We start from the raw sequence: 25,910 nt of genomic DNA on the forward strand, positions 1-25,910 counted from the left end.
CGTAATAGAAGCGACATGTGATTGACCCATCCTTCACACTGTACCGTTACTTCATTAACATAGTTAAGGGATGCGATTCTTTGTGACAGAATACTTCACTTTAAATTATTTTTAGATGTGAGAGACGTGCAGGCTTTTTAAAATATTTTCAAATGTTTTAAATCGATGTAAAATTTTGTGAAGAAAGAATTGTGTTTTTTCAAATGTGCAATATCCTTGAAAATATTTAAAAATGTAATATTTATCAAAATATTTATTATGCATCGAAATATGTAGAAATATGTAAACCGAGCGAGTTGGCCGTGCGGGTAGGGGCGCGCAGCTGTGAGCTCGCATCCGGGAGACAGTGGGTTCGAACCCCACTGTTGGCAGCCCTGAAGATGGTTTTCCGTTTTTTCCCACGGCCGCTACTTCCCAGTCCTAGTCATTTCTGATATTTCGTGTGTTAGTGCGACGTTAAACCAATAATAATAATAATAATAATAATAATAATAATAATAATAATAATAATAATAATTCTCATAGACGATGTGGTGAATTGGGGAGGAACATGAGAAGTAGTTCAACAGAAATTAAACACTTGGAACCAACCGTTGAAGCAGTTTGGCTTAAAAATCAGCCTCACAAAAACAGTGTAGTGATGGCAGTCTGCAGGCAAGCCCTACAGGACGGCGAGAAACTAGAAAACGTTAACCATTTTCAGTTTTTTGGTAGTATTGTAACTAGTGACGGAAAGTCCCCTGCTGAAATCACTAACAGAGTCCAGAAAGGAGCACAGTTTTATCATCAGGTTAGGTCTCTTCTATGGGATAACTAAAGTACAAAGAGAACCCTTTATCAGGTATATTTCGCGCCAGTAACTACTTACGCCTTTGGAACCTGTACGATTAACAGTAGAGATAGTGACAGAAATGAAGTTCCTGAGGTCAACGCTACAGAATACAAGAAAAGATGAGATCCGAAATTGAGGGATCCGTCATAATACACAAGTAAGGCAGTCGTTAAGCGAAAATGTAAGACTCAAATGGTATGGACATGTTGAAAGGAGGGGTCAAGTGAAAACAGGAAAAAAAAAAACCAAAAAACAAATGCTTAGAAAAGAAACTACTGGCTAAGGAAACGGTGGATCAGTCAAGTAAAGCAGGGCCTGGAAGGAAGAGGAGTGGAATAGCATGAAGTTGAGAAGGAAGAAATGAACCTGGATAGACAAAGATGGAGAGCAAAGAAGGTGAACTTTTAAAAGCGTGTTGATGGATGCGGCCACGTCTTTGCATCTGTTTTGACACAGGCCAGAGCCAGACTGGCCTCAGTTTCAGACTGCTGAGACCGTGTTGAGTCGATTCATGCTACAGTAGCGAACTACCTTACTCCTTATAATTATGATGTCACCTATAATAGTTCTGCTACTTGAGGATCCATTCCGCCTTCAGGCAAGAGACCTATTTCATAAAAGGTGTGCGCTACGGGAGTGTGAACATTATTATTGTTATTTTGATTGGCATAACGACACCAAACCTTGTGATCGTGGAGTTCCTACCCAACTGAATCTGACATTGCTTCCGTTATTACTTGTGCCATGATTCTTGTGTGATCTAAAGAATCCTTGACTTTCTCGTCTTGATGTCCCTGATATCTTCATACCTCTTTATCCCATGTCAGGACAAGAATATTCGACGTCTATACTGCAGAAGATAGGCGTACATTCACTTGTGTCCCTATTTATTTTTGTTGCAACATAAAGATCGATAGCTATTTCTTTAGCGGTATTGTTATATGGGAACAGGTTGCAGGGTACTCAATCCACCAAGTAGGAACTGTGGCCCGATTGATTCAGAGAAGGAAGATGCAGCTATGTTTAATCGACTGTAACCAATCTCGACTGCAACTTCCATTTCCCTTACCCTTTGTTCGGCCATCGTTGTCCGAACAAAACTTACAAGATGTCGGCAGATATCATCAGGAAGGGTAATGTTCTTGCGGCGGATTCGGCAGATGCTGTACACAGATCGCCTCAGCACGCCTAGCTTAAGCCTAACTCAGATAGAGAAAGTTTAGAGAAGTCAATTACTTGAAGTGTCTAAACTAGAAACCAGTATTTGTGATTACACGAGGGAAGCGTACGCTGGAATTTCTGTGCTGTGCCGAGCTCGATAGCTGCGGCCATACCTATCTGTGTCGGTGCGAGGTAAAACAAATTGTATAAAAAATAAAAAAATAAAAAAATAAAAATAAAAAAAAACCACTAACATTTTGTCTCTTTGTTACAGATTGTTGACTGGAGTCTTGCTGTACCAGGTGAGTGATGATTTTTTTAAAGTGTATTTCCGGATGTGTACTCGCCTCTGTTGTCCAGGGTTATCGGATCGACTCCCCGCACGATGGTGCAAGTTCATTTTTTTAAACGAGCAAGTGGCTATGCGGGTTGGTTCACATAGCTGTGAGTTTGCATTCGGGAGATAGTGGGTTCGAAACTCACTGTCGGCATCCCTGAAGATGGTTTTTCGTGGTTTCCCATTTTCACACCATGCAAATGTTGGAGCTGTATCTTAAGACCACTGTCGCTTCCTTCCCTCTCCTACCCTTTCCTATCCCATCGTCGCCATAAGACCTATCTGTGTCGCTGTGACGTAAAGCAAATTGTATAAAAAATAAAATTTTAAAAATCTGGACGCAACGTCCGACACTATAAATTGCTCCACTTATGTTGAAATTGCCAGCAGTATAATGTGTTGTCGGTTTTTGTGTTTCCTCCCCAAAGAATAAGTTATTTAAAGTATTTTACTTTTATCACTCGAGTCAAATAGTGGGAAGACTTGCTCAATAAACACATGGTACCTTTCCAGAACACGTGGGACAGAAATTGTTTTGTTGCCCTGATGTTCTAGACCTTCCCATTCCAAAAATGTATTCTGAAATGCTTTGGGGCGGGAATCTCTCCGCTTGTCGGGAATTGTCTGAATGCTTGAAAAAGGCGAAGATTTTGGTAATAGCCTGGAGAGGCTAGATCAAGGAGCAGGGAAACGTTTCTGGGCAGTAATAAAGAATCTTATGAAGGGAGGGGAAAAAAGGATTGAACAGTGTTTTGAGTAAATCATGTGAACTCATAATAGATCCCAGGGAATCACTTGAGACGTGGGGGGAATATTTTAAACATCTTCTCAGCATTGGATGAAAACCAGTGTAGTTTCATACCACAGAGGGGCTGTCAGGATCAGATTTTCAGTATACGCTAGGTAATTGTAAAGTGGTACGAGAGGAATAGGCAGTTGTGTTTACGTTTCGTAGATCTAGAGAAAGCATATGACAGGGTACCGAGGGAAAATATGTTTGCCATACTGGGGGACTATGGAATTAAAGGCAGATTATTAAAATCAGTCAAAGGCATTTATGTTGACGATTGGGCTTCAGTGAGTATTGATGGTAAAATTAGTTCTGGTTCAGGGTACTTACAGGGGTTAGACAAGGCTGTAACCTTTCACCTTTGCAGTTCGTAGTTTACATGGCAGGGAGGGATTCAGTTAGGTGGAAATTTAGTAAGCAGTCTGGCCTATGCTGACAACTTGGTCTTAATGGCAGATTGTGCCCAAAGCCTGCAGTCTAATATCTTGGAACTTGAAAATAGGTGCAATGAGTATGGTATAAAATATAGCCCTTCGAAGACTAAATTGATATCAGTAGGTAAGAAATTCAACAGAATTGAATGTCAGATTGGTGATACAAAGCTATAACAGGTCGATAATTTCAAATTTCAAGTATTTAGGTTGTGTGTTCTCCCGGGATTTTAATATAGTAAGTGATATTGAATCAAGGTGTAGTAAAGCTAGTGCAGTGAGCTCGCAGTTGCAGTCAACAGTATTCTGTACGAAGGAAGTCAGCTCCCAGACGAAACCATCTTTACATCGGTCTGTTTTCAGACCAACTTTGCTTTACGGGAGCGAAAGCTGGGTGGACTCAGGATATCTTATTCATAATGTTACGGGGATACCCGTGGAGCAGAAAGAGGTTAAAGAAGGTGCTGGGGTGAATGGGTCTATCTACAATATCAAAATCAATTTAAAACTTGAACTGAAGGTTGTATTTCTTCCAAAACAACAAACTTAATAAACTTAACAACTTCTCACTTAATAAATTTTCACTTGGATAACAATAATAGCTCAGGTACAATGCCAAATCAGGGTGGAACACCCCAAGAATAGGGATCAGGGTGGAACACCCCAAGAATAGGGAATTTAACAAGTTTGGGTTTCAAGCCATCGATTTACAGTTTCTGAGCTACGAGCTCAAGTTTACCAAATTTTACAATTCGAAATGAGGAATAATTTAGTCAGGGGCAGAAATCCCCTAATTCAAGTGGACTTGCTCCCAAAATTACGATATCTAGCCTTCCAGAAGCACCCTTCACTATTACAAAACTTTGAAAAGAGCTTACAGGCTCTCGGTTTCTTCCAGCCTACTCAAGGCAACATTACATCAACATCCTACAATCTCTGGCCTCTCAAGACGCGATTTACAAATTGAAATAGTTTTTCGCAGGGATATCTAGAACCCAACCTACCGGGCCTTTGCGGAAAAGAACAAGTTAAATAAATGGCCCGAACACAAACTGAATGGAGGCGTCCACTGCGCTCCCAGATAATGAAATGTTAAAAACCTACAGGGCTCTCGGCCGATGAAACTGGGGCTAATCCCAAACTACTGAGGTGGCTCGCATGGAAATAACTTGAATACATTACAGGAAGAAAACGGTTACGAAAACGTAGTCACCTCAAACCAAGATGAAGGGGAGCTCGAGAGGGTAACTCACTCTCTATCCCCGATTTACAGTTAAAGATTTTATGAAATTTCACATGAAAAGGAAGAAGTTTACATTAAAACGATTACATAGAAATTCGGACCTTCCCCTCGGATAAGTATGCGGAAACAGCAAGAAAGATTGAATTTAGGTGGTCATTACCCGGCTGATGTACTGCCTGCCGAAGATAGAGGCGTCCCGCCTCCTGCCTTAACACACACACTCAGAAAGACGACGATCAATAGACAAGGTAGCCAGAAAAGCCGCAGTTTATATACCCTAAGGGAAGGTTCGAGAGAATTCAGGACTAATCCGGACCCACCCTCTCAATTTTATTGGCAAATTCAAAGTGAACAAGAAATGCCGGATTGGTTGAAAATTAATTACAGAAATTCATGATTGGCCAGATTCAAAACTGGTGGAAAGAAAAAAAGTGTTGCCAACCCAAAAATAAATGAACATAGATTCAGTTATGAAAACCTAGAAATACGAAACTTCTTTAAGTTATAAGTTCTTCCACCTTGCACCAGAGTGCATGATCAGAGTTTTTGGTAGTGTCATCTATGGAAAAATGTCCAAACTTCTTGATGTGTAGCGAAACAAAAGAAGAGAAATCCAATCAGTTTAGGAAACTTCACAAAAACGCAATTACTTAATATTTCAGTAGTGACATCTTCTGATTAAAGTTCCAAGTTCATGTAGTATCAGTTTCACCTTTTGGTCAATAGAGGAGTTCATTAAGGCGCTTATTTTGAATGACCGGAAGTTGAGGTGTACCTCCCGGTACACATAAGTTAGAAGTAACAGACATGAAAGTGGCGAGAATGATTGCTGATACAAACAGGTAGAAACATTGGCAGGAGGGTATTCGGAATGAGGAGGTAAAGGCTAATTCAGGAATGAACTCGATGGATGAAGCTGTACGCATAAACCGGCTTCAGTTGTGGGGTCATGTGAGGGTAATGGAGGAGGATAGGTTACCTAGAAGAATAATGGACTCTGTTGTGGAGGGTAAGAGAAGTAGAGGGAGACCAAGACTACGTGGTTAGACTCAGTTTCTAACGATTTAAAGATAAGAGGTATAGAACTAAATGAGGCGACAGCACTAGTTGCAAATAGAGGATTTTGGCGACGTTTAGTAAATTCACAGAGGCTTGCAGACTGAACGCTGAAAGGCATAACAGTCTATAATGATGATGTATGTCTTGTATGTATCGTGGGAAGAGTCTTTGATATGTGGTTTGAATTATGAGTGGCTCGTCACCACCGCCCAGTAGTGTACACCAACTGGAGAACCTGCTGTAGCGCTTATGGTAGCACCACCTTCCGCCACCTGGTTGAATCGATGCCTCGAAGAGTGGCCGCCATACATCGTATTAGATGTCCGACTCGTTGGCTGAATGGTCAGCGTATTGGCCTTCGGTTCAGAGGGTTCCGGGTTCGATTCCCAGCCGGGTCGGGGATTTTAACCTCCATTGGTTAATTCCAGTGGCCCGGGGGCTGGGTGTTTGTGCTGTCCCCAACACCTCTGCAACTCACACACCACACATAACACTATCCTCCACCACAATAACACGCAGTTACCTACAAATGGCAGATGCCGCCCACCCTCATCGGAGGGTCTGCCTTACAAGGGCTGCACTCGGCTAGAAGTATCCACACGAAATTATTATTATTATTATTATTATTATTGTTGTTGTTGTTGTTGTTGTTGTTGTTGTTGTTGTATTAGATCCCTGGTCGAGGTGGTCATCGGTGTATACTGTGTGTTAGTAAGGGTAAAGTTTCATTGAACGCTTTTGAAGTACCCTTGTTTAAAATCATACATGGTTAGTGTTATCAGCAGACAACTGATGCACACAGTCGTTTATCTAACGAAGACTTCCTTAGAATTTCGTCAAGATAACTAAACAAGAAATATGCATCGTTTTGCACAATGTCGTGTTTTGGACGTGAGGATCTATGATGATGATGATGATGATGATGATGATGATGATGATTGTATGGTTCAGCTATATTCTGAAGTAGATGTACCGCTTACCAACAAAGACATTGGATTGTGCTGCTGGCGACGAAGGTGCGCGCCACCAGAGATAATGCCCGCAGCAATGACATAGAGTGCCAATTAAGTGTTTCTCGGCCGCATATTATAGAGGAACAGCGATATAATTCCATGGGTTAATAGGCCGTGTGAGGATAGCGTTGTGTGGTTAGACATACAGTACAGTTTAAAATCGCCCTTCAAAAATCTCTCGAGGAAACTACACCATAAATCGTTCGGCGATATTTTATAGGACAAGGATAAAACGTGATATGGTGATAAATATCAGTATTTTGTTTCAGCGCTGTATACTAACCTTATTCTTACACTGCATGAGTGCTGGGCAGTAATAAATAATTTTGTAAATTATGTTTACGGCATTGCTCAATATCCAAGCTACAGATTTCTGGTTTTCAAGAATCCACCTGTTCCAGTTTTGTATATGCGATCTGATATTCAGACCTCCTATTGACATCAGTCAGTCTAATCAACAAAACCAGGACGGCGAAAAATTGACAAGGATACATAGTTGTGGAGTAACGAGGTCATAGCACGAAAGAAGAAACCGCTTTACAATGAGGTTCTTTCCGACTACACACCGTCTCGTTGGAATGCCTACAAGATACCCCGTACTGTTGCAAAGAAGATTGTAGCTACAACAAATTCAGCACATTTTGCAGATCTTTATACAAAACTAGACACGCGAGCGGGCGAGCGGGAATTATACCGACTCACCAAAGAGAGGCATCGCAAAACACAAGACATCCAGCGCTTCTAACGTATCAACGATGAAACAGGAAACTTATTAGTTGATTGGAAGAAGATTAGAGAACCCTGGCGTAGCTACTTAGAGAAGATCTCAAATGAGGGATTTCTTCGTCCACCAATCTGTCACTGCTGTTGTGAAGGACCTGTCAGAGACATTGATATCGAAGAGGTCAAGGGTGCTTTGAAAGAAATGAAGCCGGGGAAAGCTACTGACCCAGACTTTCTTCCAGCAGAACTCTGGTACTGTACTCTCAACAGTGGGATGCGGCAGAATGGTTAGCACGACTCTTCGAGCAGATCGTTAAAGAGGATCGAACACGGAGCGATTGGCAACGGGGCATCACCGTACCCATCTTCAAAATGAAGGGAAGCTCAGCTGAATGTGTTGATTATCGACCGATCCGACTTGTGTGTCACGACTGAGACAGGGCGTCGACCGTGTGTCTTGGAGACTAAGGTGGACAGATGGCGTCGCTAAATTGGATTGCATCTCCAATGAATCCGTCAGGGAGAGATTTGACATTGCACCTACTCAAGAAAAAAATGCGTGAGAGTCGTCTACGATGGTTTGGACATGTAACATCGCGAAGATGTGTTACCTGTTACAAGTCGCCGGTAGGAGACCAAAAGGACGACCAAAACAGCGATGGGCCGATACCCTCCACAACTGTCATGGCCCAGGACAGAACTAATGGAGGCCACGAATCTGTGTAGCGCACTCCGCCAGAAGGTGGGACAAACGCTGAAGAAAAAGGAGAAGAATTCCAATTTTCATATTAAACTCGCATATTAAGATTGCGGGTTTTCTGCCCAGTCTTCCATAGGCCAAACTGCTTACTACATTTCCACCTAACACATTTTATACCTGTCAATAAACGATCCATGGAAACTATGGTGATCAAGTTGGCCGTGTGGTTAGTGCATTCGGAAGATAGTGGATTCGAACCCCACTGTCCGTAGCCCTGAAGATCGTTTTTCGCGGTTTCCCATTTTCACACCAAGCAAGTGCTGAAAATGGCTAAAAATTTCTTCTCTTTCATCACCAGTCTTGAAAATGCAAACATCGCGCAGTGTTCGTTCTTTGTGCATAAACACTATATGTAGTATGTCCGACCCTTGTCCTGTATGTCAGGTATGAAGTGATGTGAATCTTCATAGCGGATTTTACGACCGGGTGCCCTTCCTGACGTCAGCCTCATCAGAGGAGTTAGAGGTGAAATTATGACTGTTATGCGATTGTAGCAGGGGAGAAGGTGAAATCCGATGACAGCACATAGCCTACTACTGTTTAATGCCATCAAGAGGTCTGTTTAAGGCTTAACGTCTCCATCCGACGGATAAATCACCATAAACAGCGTCATACGGCCTCACTCCATCTGAACACTGCAGAGAAGTTCGTAATTGAATCCAAGTTTTGGCACGCAATCTAGTGATTAGAAATTGTATAACTCCCTCTGGGTGGGGGACGCAGACAAAAACTATACCCGCGGTATCCCCTGCCTGTCGTAAGAGGCGACTGAAAGGGGCGACCATGGGATGATTGAATTAGAACCATGAGGCTACTTGCGATTAGAACCATCATGAGAGGAACACCATGAGTCGCCTTTACTGCGAGTAGTGCCACTATATTAGCTACACAATAGGTTTGTGATTAGTAGCAACAGTGGGTGGATCACTGGGTTTACACTATCCGTGATTAGTACCACTATATGCGCAACACCACGGGCTTACTTTGCTTTTGATTAGTACCCATTATGTGAAGAACACCACGGGATAGTACGGATCTCTCTGATTAATACAAATATGTGAGGAACACCATGGGTTTGCGTTGCCTACGAGTGGCGCCATTATGTGAGAAACACCATAGGTCTGCGTTATCTGTGAGTAGTGCCGCAATGTGTTGAACACCGTGAGTCTACTTACTTGTAATTAGTACCGCTACATGACAAATACCGTGGTTCTACTTAACTAGCGGTAAGTAACATTTGAGGGGCCGTTGACCTGGATTTCGGACCCCTTTAGACATCAAGTACCATTGATTCAGGATTATGCTTCGGAAGTAGCCCTTTGGTTAGTATATACTATTGTTTTAAGATAGTTTCTTGGAAGGTGGGGCATTGAGGGTCGGATCCACTGTTTGTTTCAAGTTCATAATCATTGTCCATCGTCGTCTTTTTGAATTCTAGTAAATGGATAAATTCATATTCATCCATTCATTCTTCATCATCACGTTTTGAATTCTGGTCATTGGGTGAATTTTGGACTTTTAAATCGTCATTACATTTCCTCTCATTTCGTACCATTAGGGGCCGATGACCTAGATGTTAGGCCCCTTTAAACAGAAAGCATCAACATCGTGAGAAATTGTATACCACCACTTCACCTGCCGGCCACTTTCTGACGGTGACTTTTTTTCGACCAAGGGGACTCGAACTGGTTAACCACGGTGTCAGCCCATACGGACTTGACACTTTAAGGATGGTGGCCACCAGGCGAGCGTAAGTAAATTCCCGTACGTTAAGACTTAGAACTAGAATGTATTGTTGATTTACCCAAGCCACACCTTGTTTCCTTTTGTTAAATCATAGGGTATGGTTAAATGTTAATTATTTTCAGGTATCACTATTTCAGAATGTTGTCTTCATCAAAAAATACCGTCACCACTTGTTATACTACGTCATCGCCTGCATTCTGAAATAATCTGTCATATAGAGGTTTAAACGTGCACATATGAAATAACCTTACATTTTAAAAATTAAGAAAGTTGCTCGTCTTTCACCTCGCTGTAACTTCTCTCTTATTTTTCCCTTTCGCCGAGGGGAAATTTCCCCCCATCTGGCAACTTTGGCCATGATTACCACAGACTGCTTTCTAGTTTCTAGTTGTGAGTACCTTGGAAAGTGCTGTTCCTTCGACTTCATAATCCGGAATTCAAGAAGGAAAGAGAGGGTTTTTACAAAGTAGTTATGATGAATGTAATAAAAATGTATGTGTCAATCCTGATCCCTTGCAGTTTGCTGTTCGTTTGTAAACACGTGACGTGTCGTACCAGCCAGTGACGTAACAGGATACCGTCTCATGTTACCTTCCATCCATTCCACATGATCAGCTGTACGGATCCAGGCCAGGGTGTAAAGATCAGAGAGAGATAAAAGTGGTACACAATTAGTTGCCAGTTACATTCATTTGCGGAGATATCTACCACGCATCCTCTGTTGATCGAAATCAACACGATTTCGAATAATAAGGAAATTGTGAGTTTTGGTGCCAAATGGTACCAAATGACTCATAAAGCAGCTTACATTGAAATAATTGTTTCGAATGACTGCATTTAAGTTATAATAGTATGAGAATAAGGCCACTCTGTTTTCTTGTTGTTGAGTGACCTTTACAATAGAGCATCGTTCTGTTCCTCTTCTTTTAAATAGGCATCTTTGAAGAAGCATGTTCTTTAAGTTTATTTTTATTGTAATCCAGTCTGATGCAGTACAGATACCAACGCCGTATTCTACATTTATTGTTTGCAGAATTTATCCTTTATTCTTGCGACTCTTCCCATTTTTTTGAATGGTTATCCCGATCTGCTTCCGTTTCATTGGCATGGTCGAGACCATTCAGTACACTTAGTGACAGCACAAAACACTAACATATTCAGCCCCGAGGTCTAGAGGTAGCGTGCCGGAGGTCCCGGGTTCGATACCCGGCCAGGTTAGGGATTTTACCTGGATCTGAGTGGCTGGTTCGTGTTTACAATTGAGGAGTTACCTGCAGTTAAGGTAGCGGCCTAGTTTTGAAAAGTCAAGAATAACGGCCCAGAAGATTCGTCGTGCTGACCACATGGCACCTCGTAATCTGCATGTCTTGGGGTTGAGCAGCGGTCGCTTGATCGGCTTTGGCCATTCGGGGCTCTTGTGCCATGGGGTCAACGGTATTCCGGTTAATGGAGGTTTTACAGATGACTGAACTGTCGCTGGAGCTTATGGAGGCTCTATATTTATCTCAAGATAATTCCGTTGTTTTGTCTGGTAAAATTAACACACGGTCTTTCTCATCACTGCTGTTTGTCATGAATGATTTAGTTTTGATTGTTCGCAGTTCATTCTGCCTTGAGCCCGAAGTCCTAGAAACCAGAAATCACAGCACGCGTGACTGATCTGAATACATTTACTCATTCGCAGAACTAAATTATAGTACTGTTTAGAAATTACAAAGAAACTCTTGTGAATTATAAATAATATGGCACTAACTATCGATATATTAGCCAAGTGATAAATACAGCTTTATATTCCAGGGTCATTTTTGTTACGTCCACCATGCATGTCTATATAATCGCCCCTGCCCGCTTTACCTATTTTCTGTCGCACAACATAACTGGCAAGTCGTCATTATTCTACCATATGTTTTGTCTATGGCTTGAAGAACGTGATTTACCTTCAACCAAATGGACTAAACTTCTTGGCCCGTTCCAGTCCTGAAATAATGAATTGTTAAACGCCATGAATGAATGTAGGGATGTAATGAAATTAGTACGATGGGGTCGTCACTCCCAAAGTGATTTATTAATGACTGATAGATGCTATGAAATGAGAATGGAGAGTGTTGCTGGAATGAAAGATGACAGAGAAAACCGGAGTACCCGGAGATAAACCTGTCCCGCCTCCGCTTTGTCCAGCACAAATCTCACATGGAGTGACCGGGATTTGAACGACGGTATCCAGCGGTGGGAGGCCGACGCGCTGCCGTCTGAGCCACGGAGGATCTGAGAATTTATACATATAAATGATTAATAATAATAATAATAATAATAATACCTATCAGTTCTGCATATTTAGCACGGCATACAAAATAGTGTCACTGTATGTATGAGAAACCTTGGCACATGCAAGCCATTATATCCCATTATATCCACAATAGGAAAACCGTTTTTCCTGAACCCTTTGTACTTGAACAATGTCATCTTCTATGTATATAATTTGAACGTGTAACACAATATTGTGAGAAAGCCGCAGTACTAACACCTATGTGTTATAATCAAAAGAAAGGTCTCTGCCTCAGGATTACTAGAAACATTTTATTTATTTCATTAAGCCCTTTATTTGCGTAAAATAATCATTTATTTGAATAATACAATGCTTCGGTCGTTATAGTTAACTGAAAGTTGTCTCCACGATACCACCCGATAGAGGAGTTCTCACGCTTCCTGTATCATGCCTTTCCTCGCAGCTATTGCTGTGACAGGCCACGAGCAGTAATGTAGTACTCTTGTTAATGTTACCGGTAGTGGCCGGAGCTACTGGAAGTCGAGGCTGCCTTCACGGCCCTAGGGAACTTATCTACAAGAAGAGACGGACGGATACCTAAAGTAACCCTCCTTCGATACGAAGTGCATACGGTTTGTGACTGTTGATAGCTCAAGGTCTTTAATTTTACATGGAATGCGTACCACAGATGCATTGGTCGGGAATCGAACGCGGCCGCCTTAGTTTGAATCTAATGACGATGTCATTCATCCTCTTACCCCCTCCCCTGTAGAGAGAATTAGGTTCGAATCTCACCCTAGAAATTGGACGTAACGTGTAAATCACTGCCGCTTTCTTCCAAATTCAAGCATCAGTTAATTAATTCGTGGTTTCCCATTTTCACACCAGACATTGGTCGAGCTGTACTTAAGGCCACGACTGTGTGCTTCCCAATCCTAGCCCTTCCCTATCCCATCGTCGCCTAAGATCTATCTGTGTCGGTGCGACGTAAAGCAAATTTTAAAATAATTAATCAGCTGGGTGGAAATGTAAAATAAGCAATTTGACTTTCGCTGAAGAGACTTGGTGCGGAAAGCCAGCAATGCAGTATCTTGGAGCTTGAAAATAGTTACAGCGAGTATGGTATGAAAATTACTATTTCCAAGACGTAAGTGGTGCGAGTAGACAACAACAGTGGCAGGTCGGGAATACAAAATTGGTGGTGGTGATTTCTCTTTTAAGAGCAAGTACAACTGGACAATCATTCTCTATTAACACTAATGAGAAGAGGTAGAATCTCTCGAAAAATGAAGGTATCGGCAACAGAGGCACGAAGAGCGTGAAAATGAAAGACTCTCTAGGCCGGCTGGATCGAAGGAGAACAAGATTTGGCCAAGGGAGGTGGGACGGGCCTTACGTCAGGCAGGGGATATCGTAGATGTGATGGGAGACAATTTTCAAATTTAAAAATAAAAAGTGAATCGAGGAACAGCAAAGCTAATGCACTCGCAGCGATCAACGCTATTCTGTACGAAAAAAGTCAGCTACCGGACGAAAAGCCGGGATGACTCAGCATATGTTATTTTTAAGAAATAACTGGCATGCAAGTAGCAAGAATGATTGGGAACAATGACAGGAGGGTACTTGAGATAAAGGCTAAGTTTATTGAAATTGCACCCAGCCGTAATAAACATTGCTATTACGTACCTTGCCCGATATGACAACTAAGTATAAATAAGTACAGAGTAGGCTAGTGGACTTGCTGCACTCTTCTCTGAATATTATACATTGAATCTCCTCTCTTATGAATAGCGGGGTTTCCTCGACGGAAATACTGTCAGCGAAGTTATTGTCTCATTCGTCATGATGGCGTAAGCACACAGCTATGTCTATCGGCGGGAGGTTGAACGACATACATCGTGAATTCTGTTGCCTTTGTATATGGAGAAAACGGGATCGTTCGAGAGACCTAAACTGGTACCAGATATAGGCTACAAGAACAGTGGAAATGATGACCATCATATTTGAACAATTTAGTGAAAAACACTACTTTCCCGTGAAATGATTTTTTTTTTATTGCGGGTTATGAAAACTTATGTATATATGTAGGCATGTGCTGTTTTCTCACTATTTATGTTTAGTAAATGGGTAAGGGAGAGGAAGACATAGTCGTAAGAAGAGGATGGGGTAGGACGGGCCTACCGCAAAGAATGATGCGGGGATGAGAGGCGGGGAACAGGACGAAAGCGGTTTCAGCCCCACGCGGCCGGCCGCAAATGGAATGGTGAGAAAACTGGAGCCATCTGGTAGGGGTAGTTGGGGTCCTCTTTTGGGCCCCACGGGTAGGGCCGGTCGTGCCATCACTGGGAGGGTGGCCTTTTTCTCACCAGGGGTGATGGCGCGGCCGGACAGTAGCAATAGGTAGCTAGCTTGTCCTTTCTCATATTATTATTATTATTATTATTATCTTTTTATTTTTTATTTATTTTGTCTCTTAATATTAAATGGAGACGATGGACGTGGCATGTAGGGACTGAGTAGGACTGCCGTGGTGACCCTCCCTTGGGAGTATCTGATGGATCTCATGGCATGCCCAAGGAGTCTCGTGTTTTTCTTTTGTTGTTGGTTGTGTGTGCATGGAAAGGGGCATTGTGAACATGTATCGGGGCTAATCGCCTGTTTTGTTTAATAACTACTATACTATGAAAACACTTTTATCTCTAGCACCAAGCACAGCGAGTGTGGTGTCCATGATCGTTAAGCCGTGCAGGCGTGCACCGTGTTTAGCCGGTTCGAGTCCCTTTGCTTGAAAGTGTGTTGGCCGGTAGGGTGGGGGAGGTGGTGGTATACAATTTATAATTGCGTGCCAAAAGCCTGGATTAAATTCCAAACCTCCCCGCAGTGAGTGAGTGCGTATGAGGCTGTTGACGGAAAGTGTAACTTTTATTCGTAACATATACTGTATTAATAGCCCATTTAGAAGTTCCATTACTTTATAGAGAATGTCGGAGATAGGCTTACGTAGTAGTTCTCAATAATTGACACGACTCTTGAAATTATGAATGTGAAAATGAAAACTCTAACTTAGTGATTGTGCATTGGCTCGTTCAGTGAGAGGATGGGAACAGCAGCTCGTGAAGGATGCCATTAGATGCAAAGGGGCTAAAAAAAATTTCACAAATAGAAATGCATCTAGAAAAGAAAGTTCCTCCACATCACAAACTCTCAAATCAGATTTCTTTAAATTAAAGAGAAAAATCATTTTGTTATTGGAGACGGGTCACTGCACTCTATTAATGTATACATTCCTGTATTAGGCCTACTATTGATGGAAGATTGTCTATCTTTTGGACTTCAGCTGCGAGTGTTCATATGGGAGACAAATCTTTGTAATAACGGATATTTCGTGAGTCCACCAAAGATTTTCATGCTAACTTCTAAGTTGACGTGGTGGTTGTGTGTGGAATCGCAAACATCCAACCAGTCCGAACTGCCATTGATATCGATAGAACGCGATCTCGAAATCTGATTGCCAGTTCTCTCGGAGTAGAGTTAAGTTTTGCACCATATATCAAGCATGCCAGAAAAAGATGATATAGTGGACAACTGTGTGTGAAATTTAGCAATATCTTTGGAAGCTGACAGTAGTGACTGATACACCATTAGAGGGTTCCAGTGACTCTGAGATTAGTGTCATAATCTTCTTTCCACATTCTCATTTATTCGTAAGTTACTTCTCTTGTTCTAGCGTCAGATATAGTTAGTTCGTTCGTTCAGTTTTTGTGGGTCTGTTTTCAACGTGTTCTAGTTACTCGTCAGTTTAGGAGTTAAGTCGCTCGGAGCTGCCGGTGAGAGCATGCAGTAACGGATGGCTGTGTTTTTTGGAAACTCGCTCGACTTTCTCCCTATTGGCAGCAGTCGGAGCATATCCCATTGCGTGACAGTTCCGGTGCTGTGACTAGCGGAACGCCACCTGTTTGTATACAATGACTACTTGGCGATATCACGTGCAGATTCACAAACCGATGTATTTGATTGACGTTATTTAATGACATTACTGCAGGACTTATTGGCACCACGCATTCATCTCTCCTCGCACACTTCGAGATACTAGAAACGGAACACTATGTCATTTTAATACACAATGTGCACTGTAAGTAATTAAACTTCTACTAATGAATTTTAATCAAGCATTGCAGGAATATCCTTCCCGACAGTCTATAATTATGTTAGATAAGATTTATCTCGCACAGAATACGTCCTGACACAAGTAGTGATTCCCCGGAGACTACGCCATCTGCTTGCACTTTCCTGTCACGCCTCGCATGGTCAACTCTCCTTTTTTCTTTTGCTGGTATGTTCATTCTTCGAATGGTCAGACGTTTATACCTTCACTACGCAGCAAATATCACAATCATTGGTCGAATAACCGGAACATAACCCTGGTTTGACAAACTGCGTCCATCATACGAACAACGAGTAGGTAGGTAGTCCTTTTAACAAAAATAACTGCAGAATGTGTCATGTTATGTTGCTGATCATTCAGCACGATGTCGCCTCTTGTGGCTTGTCATTGTTGTCATATTAACGTTATATTTCCGTAAGTTATTGTGGAGGCTTATCAAATGTTTACAAACTGAGGTTGAATTAAATTCATTTCTAGTATGTATGAATACGATGACCCTGTTTTTATTGGTCATAAGTGGATGTTTTACCATATTTTAACATTAAGTCGTATTTGACTAAAAATGTTTTGAAAACATATTATTCGCGCGTTTTGTGTTTGGTTATTTTCGACTTCCTTTCCTTAAAAATGTTATGTTGTTAAATCAGCATTGAGCATTAAGTTCTCTACTTAGGAAGGACGTTGAATGTAAGGAATGAGGCCAGTTTACTGCTACACTCCATCACCCCTCCCAAACACTGCATGTTGCCAGGTAGTATTTCTGTAGAAACTCTGTTAACATTACTGTGACAGCATTAGTTAAGCAGAAAAAAGACGCTGGATATTTGTATCTTTTTTCCCAGAATTATATTGTCTTCTATATACGTCGAAGTGTCAATTATATACATTTTCTTCTTTCGCGGGATGAAATCCATTCGGTGTACGGACATTTCGTACCATGAACAGCCCGTACCACTTGATTTTTGAGGACATTTCGTACCACCTACGTCGTTATCTACCTACGATCGGTTTTCCCGTAATCCCAAAATATTTACGCCAGGACAATCCATACCACTTAATGTCAAATTGGAATTCCATTTCCACGCCAGCGGGTGTAATGAGCCTGGCGGACACGCTTTAGAAATCAGAAACAAAAATAATATACATCATTTACTAAAAAACTTTTATATTATTTTAATAATTGTCCTTTAAACTATACTTATCACTTGCATTTGCATAAATATTATCATAAGAAAGTCGATTTTTAAAGTATAAATTCTTAAACAAAATAATACATTAGAAATATACGTCGTGTTCGGGCGAAATGTGCCTGGCGAGCATTAGTCTGCGTTTATAGTGAGCGGCAAGGAGTGCGAACAGGAGAACAGAGAGAAGTCTGCGTTTATAGTAGAACGTGGTAGAGCGGTGATGAGTGGGGAGAGGAGAGCGGTGCTGTGCACAGTTCAGAAGGAACTGCCCAATGTCAGAGTTTACTGAATCTAATCGCAGCTTCTACAGTGTGTTATCAATGTCTCTGTCGAAGTTTCGTAAACAGACATGTTTTGAAAGTGGTAATGCGGCTATATATTATTATACTAGCAAGATACCCGTGCTTCGCTACGGTATTATACTGACATTTATAATTGAATGCTTAACGTTTTATATATAATCCTCCGAAATTCGCGATCCGACTCGTTTTCTGAGAGAATCCGCCAAAATTCGCGATCTGACTCGTTTTCTGAGAGATTACGGCAAAGTTCCTCACATTTTTCAATCTTTCTTTCCAGCAATCGATTTCGTACTTCCCGAGCTAGGTCTAGGTATTCCACGCGGTCAGTTGGGCCCCTAAATCTTTGCCATCTTTCCCTATAAGCATTCTTAGTATGGACCAAATCCTGAAGGAGATCCGGCGTGGTGTCGTCTTGGGTGCCTTGGCGGTACTGAACCCGCGGCCGGACTGTATTCGTAGTCATTACCAGGCCATGACCCGTTTCCAGCGCGGTCCGCACAATTTGACGACGGTCCAGAACATTATTATTATTATTATTATTATTATTATTATTATTATTATTATTATTATTATTATTATTATTATTATTATTATTAGATGTTCTGGACCCCACAGCAAGATGCAAGACCGCTTCTTGGCGGTAAATTACATCTGCTGCCATTGTCATCTTTGACAATGTGACCAGCACCATTGTCGCTCGTAGGCAAGTGTGCGGGATTTCTGGCGATACGAATGACATACTTCCGTGCATTATTGACCTTATTATAAAGGTGAACAATTTGTCGGTCAGTCTCATTCCTATCGTTTATTTCAAATGTGTTTACATTTTTATTTATATGCCAGGAGAGTCTACTGTAATCTAAGAACGTTCTCCGAAAGAAAAGATGGCTGTTGAAATCGAACCCAGGAAAGATTAAAAATGATCGGTTTATGATCAGAATAAGTACATCGAAAATCTACAGCCTGTTTCCAGTCATTCGACAGGGTCAGGAATGGAATGAATAAAGCCCAATCTAGCGGCGACAATAGGAATTGTGCCGGCTGCCGAAGCACTCCTCTGGGGCAATGATCGATGAATGACAAATGAAATGAAATATTGTACAGTGTTGCTGGAATAAATGGTGACAGGGGAAACCGGAGTATCCGGAGAAAAACTTATCCCGCCTCCGTTTTGTCCAGCACGAATGTCACATGGAGTGACTGGGATTTGAACCACGCGACCCAGCTGTGTTAGGCCGGCGCGCTGCCGCCTGAGCAACGGAGGCTCCTTATAAGTACATTATGAACAGTAAAATCAATTGGTCTCACCTCCTTTTACACCCCACCGCCGTTAAGTTTATTTACCCCCTCCCCCCCAAAAAAATTAAAAGAAGGCGTGTTTCTTTATGTTTAAAGGAGATTCCAAACACAAATGTTCACGTCTATTACCTTCAGTTTTGAGATATAAGTATTCCCATAAAAATAATTCACTTTTTTTTCACTTCCTTTCCCACTCCCCCCCCCCCCAGTGAATTTTCCGGCAAAAAATTACTTGTTTCTTTAATAGTAAAGGATCTTCTAAATACAAATTATCACGACTCTAACTTCTTCAGTTTCTTATTTATGCGTCCTCGTGAAAGGAATTCAACTCCTTTTCACTCCCGTCCCGCAAGATTGTCCCCCCCCCCCACAAAACGCGTTTTTCTTTGTTTTTAAAGGAGATCCAAATACCAATTTTCACGTCTCAAACAACTTTATTTTTATTAGATGTATGTATTCTCATACAATTAAGTCAATTAAATTTTCGATTCTTACACCCCCCCCCCCCGTTGCATTTTCCGAAAATACGTGTTTCATTACTTTAAAGCACATTCCAAATATCAAATTTCACGTCTGTAACATCTTCATTTTTGAGATATCAGTAGCCTAATTAAAAGAAATCAACACCATTTTCAGTCACTTTTACCCCCCCCCCCCAACCCAAGTGGTATTTTCGAAAACTAAAAATATACGTTTCTATATTTTTAATAGAGATTAAAAAATACCATTTTTCACTTCTGTAACATGTAAAGTTTTTTGATATATACTGTAGAAATTTTCATTTTAAAATTTCACCCCTTTTTATTTCCCCTTTCCAAAAACAAATTACCTATGTTTCCTTACATTTACAGGAAATTCCAAATACCCACTTTTAACGTCTGTAACATTTTACGTTTCTCAGATATTCTGTAGAAATAGTCTTTCGAAAAATTCACCCCAATTTGTCGCTCCTGTTTAACCGCCATTAATTGGACTTTCCATAAAAAGAATACGTGTTTCTTTATTTTTAAAGGAGATCCCATATACAAATTTTCACTTCTGTAATATCTTCAGTTTCTGAGATATATATATCCTCATTAAAGGCATTCAACCCTTTTACACCCCTCCCATTAAGATTTACAGAAAACAAAAAATACGTGTTCCTTTATCTTAAAGGAGATTCTAAATACCAATTTTTACATCTGTAAACTTTTAAAGTTTTAAGATGTAGACCCACTCATTTAAAAAAATTCACCCCCCTTTTCACCCCCCATTATTTTGATTTTCCAAAAACGAAAAAATATCTGCTTCTTTATTTTTAAAGTAGATCCCAAATACCAATTTTCAGGTCTGTAATATCTTCAGGTTCTGAGATATAAGTATCCTCATTAAAGGCATTCGACCCATTTTTCACCCCTTTTCACCCCTCCTATTGGGATTTTCCGAAAACAAAAAATACGCTTCTTTATTCTTAATGAAGATTCTAAATACCAATTTTTACATCTGTAAACTTTAAAAGTTTTGTGATATAGATGCACTCATTTTAAAAATTCACCCCCTTTTTACCCTCCCATTAATTGGATTTTGCAAAAACAAAAAAATACGTGTTTCTTTATTTTTAAGAGAGATCAAAAGTACCAAATTTTCAGGTCTGTAATATCTTCATTTTCTGAGATATAAGTACCAGTATCCTGCTTAAAGGCATTCAACCCGTTTTTCACCCCTCCTAATGGGATTTTCTGAAAACAAAAAAATTCGTGTTTCCTTATTTTTAAAGAAGATTCTAAATACCAATTTTTACATCTGTAAACTTTAAAAGTTTTGAGATATAGATACACTCATTTTAAAATTTCAATCCCCTTTTCACCCCCTTAGCGAAGGAATATCCAAAAATCCTCTCTTAGCGGGCACCTACATCTTAATATGAATCTATGCCCAAAATTTCATTGCTTTATGTCCAGTAGTTTTGGCTCGGCGATGATGTATCAGTCTGTCAGTCAGTCAGTCAGTCAGTCAGTCAGGACAAGTTATTTTATATATATATATATAGATTATTCAGCCAGAAGTCCAAGGCGATGGAATGTTCATCCTGTCAATACGGATAGGCCAGAAAGCGGGGAATTCAGTCGTTTATACGAGAAGTTGCGTTTACACCTAGATAAATTTCGGCAGTATTTCAGGGTTTCTATTTCTGCATTCGATTATATTCTGCAGCTTGCCAGTCAGACTGCAAGTTGATGGGTCAAATTTCGTCCGCAATCCATTATAGGCTAATAGAACATTTCCTTAAAATAACACAACTAGTCCAGTGATTGTACAATATGTTATTTATTACTTTATAGACTATAAGTGAAAATTTGTACATTTTAACATTTTGAATCACCGGGCGAGTTAGCCGTGCGTGTAGAGGCGCGCGGCTGTGAGCTTGCATCCGGGAGATAGTAGGTTCGAATCCCACTATCGGCAGCCCTGAAAATGGTTTTCCGTGGTTTCCCATTTTCACACCAGGCAAATGCTGGGGCTGTATCTTAATTAAGGCCACGGCCGCTTCCTTCCAACTCCTAGGCCTTTCCTATCCCATCGTCGCCATAAGACCTATCTGTGTCGGTGCGACGTAAAGCCCCTGGCAAAAAAAAAAATAACATTTTGTATCATGCATGTTTATTCATAAGATTACAGTTATAAATGGTATTGAACAAAATATTGAATTTATTTATTGGAATCATGTAGTTCATGTCCATATATCAAAAACAAACTTTGTAGATAGAATTTGCTCTTTTGGTCCCATAGTGGCCGACGTAAAATGAAAACTGCACTCATTAATTCGTCCTATGAAAAAGACATAAACACACGTAGTCTACGTTGCACACGAAGTTACACTCGGCCGAAGGAAACAGTGTATAAAACGAAAACGACCGAGGGTTGCCGAACATGACCGGCAGCGCAGGTCACCGCTATGTGAAATAATTTTGTTTCGCTCTGCACCGCTTCCTGGCAGCTCTCCTCTCCTCTCCTCTATAATTCTACACATGCTGTTGCATTATTTTGTTTCCTCTGTTCTCTTCTCCGCTATCCTCGCTCCTCACCGCTCCACTATAATCGCACCCTAAGGATGGATAGTTTTACCATTGTTGTGAATATTTATGAACAACTATATTATTTCATTATCAAATAAGTAAAATAAAAGATCCTGATGAGCTGGCAGATATGGGGTTGAAGTTCATGCGGAAACAAGAAACTACTGAAAGGTGAAAGTAGCTAGGTTCCCGCGAATGATGAATACGAGATAAGAATTAACACGCGCGCCAATCATATCATTTGGGCCCGACGGAAGATTAAAATCAGTAGTTGCACAGTCTAATACATATATTAGACTGTGGTAGTTGTCAGACCGCGCGGAGGCTTCTGCGCCAGTAGTGGACAGTGGAGCTTATAGAAATGAATACATTCATTAGGATATCGTTTTTAGTTCGCAAAAGTTCCCATTCTTTCAAATGGTACGGAATGTCCTCTCCTAAATATTTTAAAGTCATTTAAAGTCATTGGCTGACACGTTGCAGGAAATCAGCCGGTCAAGTGGTACGAAATGTCCTAGAACCATTCATTCAGTTTATTCTGCACTGCCTGGCAAAATCAAATTGAAGCAGCCAGAAGAAACGGTCGGATGTCAATGTAACTTCGTACACGTACATGCCATCGGTGGGTATGTGAATGATTAAGTTCCAGTTATCTGTGGCAGAACGGCCACCAGAGTGCATTAGTGTTGTTACCAGGCCTGATATGGTACATCAGGGGCATATACAGCGTAGGATGTTGAGTGATCACTGTGAAGGACACGGAGATGCCGCGTACTCGTGTGAGACGCGTTATCAGCACCTGACAGAGTTTGAAAGGGGCCTCATTGTGTGTCTCCATTTGGTCAACTGGTCGAATTGTGCAATATCCAGATTTCTGGGACATTCTAATGTGACAGTGGCCCGATGTTGGACTGCATGGGAACGTGAGGGCAAGCATAGTATCGTCAAGGTTCCGGTCGACCACGACTCACCATCACAAGGAAGGCTCGCCGTATTGTGCACCAAGCACATCTGCACCTGCTTTCCGAGAACAAGTAATGGACTCCCTGCAATATTCTGTCTCACCATTGGTCGGAGATTAGCAGCAGTCCGACTAGGGAGTTACGGTCCCATGCGTAGGGTGCCTTTAACACCACAGCACAAACGGCTGCGTTTGGAGTGGTGCCGTGACCGAAAATAGCGTCGTATTGTGTTCAGCGACGAATCGCCGTTCTGCATTACCCGTGATGACCATCATCTGCGAGTATGGAGCCGACGTGGGGAGAGGTCCCATTCTGCCAATGTTTTGGAGAGGCACAGCGGTGTTACTCCTGGTGTCTTGGTGTGGGGAGTCATCGGATATGACTTCAGGTCACTACTGGTAGTGATTGACGGTACAACGGTTTGTCACGGACATCCTGCGCCCTCTTATGCGGCAGTATCGTGGTGCCATTTTTCAAAAGGACAACGCTCGTGCACACACGGCACGTGTATCTATGAAGTGTGTGCGTCATGTTGAAATACTCCCGTGGCCAGCAAGATCCCCAGATATGCCTCCGATAGAACCTGCGTGGGACCAACTCGGACGTCAGCTTCGTCCCAGTGACAGTCTCCAGGATATCAAGGACCAGTTACAACAGCTGTGGGCCAGCTTGCCTCAGGAGAGGATATAACACCCTTTCCAACCGAATCCCGTCCAGAGGGGTTGCAACGTCATACTGCTAAGTGGGCTCGTACTGCCAAGTTCTTAGAAAATTTGACTCGATTTTGTAATCGCTGAAATAGCATCACATACGCTTTCAACAAGTGAAGTTTCATTTCGTTTCTTCCTCTCCTTCCAGCTGCTTCAATTTTTTTCAGGCAGTGAATTTTGTTGCGGTCTAACAATCTTGTGGCCAGTAACAAGAATGTTGCCACGACCTGGGGGCCATCTGGTGGCGAATGAACGTACCATTTCCACTTCTAGTATAACATTCAGAATTTCAAAGGGCCATTGTTTAAGAAGCCTTTCTCGTGGTCAGTCGAGATTTCTTCTGAGGACGCAGAGCACAGTTTTCTGCGAAACATTAAGAATTTCACCTTATTTTCTTGACACGGCACAAGCCCAAAAGTCTATACAGCAACAAGAATGTTGTTCGCCAATTTTTGAAGAAATATGAATTTAAAGTCTCCTATAAACAGGATAATACTGAATTTGTTTTGGGCCAATTTCTAAGTTTCTATTTCCTGTTTTTGTATCTTTGTGAGGTTATGATGTAGACATCTTAGCGCTCGCGAACTGGAAATGGAAGCAAAGCTAATGGTTATGCTAGAACCTGGTAACCTACGTCTCCGTATTGTCTGGAGCATATCGTCTGAGATCGATGATGCGGCCCGGCACGCAACAACTGGCTGGTCCTACTCCATTCATAGCGGTTGCCTTCCTTTGTGCTGATATATATATATATCATTATTTTGCTGTGGGCTTCTTTGGTCCAAGTTTTTTCTACGGTTAACTTACCGTTCGTGAATTTTGGATCTAGAGGTCTCTCTGTTCGTCTTGTTCGATTCTAAAGGCGTTTTTGAGGTCGGCGATCTGTTTTTGCTTGACTCCTGTCTCGTAGAATTCAACTGTTAGCTTTTCGAGTGATGTGTCCATTTTCTGATGGATGTGTATTGTTTGAACGGGATAACTGATAGAATGAATCCACGTTATCCTCTACTAAAAGCAAAGTAGCGACTCCCCAGGTTCTCTCTACCTTGGTTGGCGACCACGGGGCTCCTAGCTGGGTATGTCCACTCCAACTTTCTCTGTTCAACTCTTGTTCTCATCCACCCTGACGATGTTAGATTTTCACACCCACCGTAGCCCTCCCCTTTCTCTAGCCAATATTGTCTTTCTTTGAAGGATCAAACGTCTCCCTTGTTTTCTGACTAGTGAAGAGTTGTATCGCCCGTTACGATAATTCCTACCATCACAATCAAACACCTGAACAAGAAAAAATCCGTATTCCAGTAAACCCAGTTTATCTGCATCAGTAAGGACTTACACGTTACTATAATAACATTTTAACAACAGCTGACGATAATTTTTTATTCTGTTCCCAAATTAAAATAACGGTAGTAAATCGTTTCTGATGTTGATGGTACTTTATTTGAAGATACAACGCACAAATTGTGCATAGAGTTGAGAACAAACTAGAATTACTGACATCACTCACTTTTACAAAACTTCACAATAGATCATCTCCGATTTGTACAAGTGAGTACATGGTATCGGCTACATTGCACACCGCATAATTTACGTACGCAGGGTTCGTCTGAGTCATGGAAGAACTCGGTAATGCACAGCTTATAATGATATCCATGTACTGCCATCGAGTTTACAAAGCGTCGTAGGTCTTGGTTAGTGTTTGTTCATGTCCTGTTCATCATGGCCTCCGTTGTATAAGAGTCGATCTAGATTTCGTCTCTTTTCTTCACTCTGCTCTGCAATATTATAATACCAAACCCCATGGCACAACAACCCCGAAGGGCCGTGGCGTACCAAGCGACCGCTGCTCAGCCCGACGGCTTACTGAT

At 41.5% G+C, this 25,910-nt stretch overlaps 1 protein-coding gene across 3 annotated transcripts in view; it reads left to right on the forward strand.

Moving 5' to 3' along the window:
* RalGPS (Ral GEF with PH domain and SH3 binding motif) overlaps positions 1–25,910 on the forward strand; it is a 605,207-nt gene that overhangs the window by 329,443 nt on the left and 249,854 nt on the right. For all 3 annotated transcript variants that reach the window (XM_067146666.2, XM_068227553.1, XM_067146665.2), the window contains exon 2: positions 2,268–2,295. Coding sequence is in view for 1 of the 3 variants with exons in the window: in XM_068227553.1 (XP_068083654.1) it covers positions 2,268–2,295 (28 nt within the window). In the remaining 2 variants the exon portion in view is untranslated. The remainder of the gene's footprint in view (positions 1–2,267; positions 2,296–25,910) is intronic.

This window comes from Anabrus simplex, chromosome 1 (genome assembly GCF_040414725.1).
Source record: "Anabrus simplex isolate iqAnaSimp1 chromosome 1, ASM4041472v1, whole genome shotgun sequence".
NCBI classification, from domain to species: domain Eukaryota; kingdom Metazoa; phylum Arthropoda; class Insecta; order Orthoptera; family Tettigoniidae; genus Anabrus; species Anabrus simplex.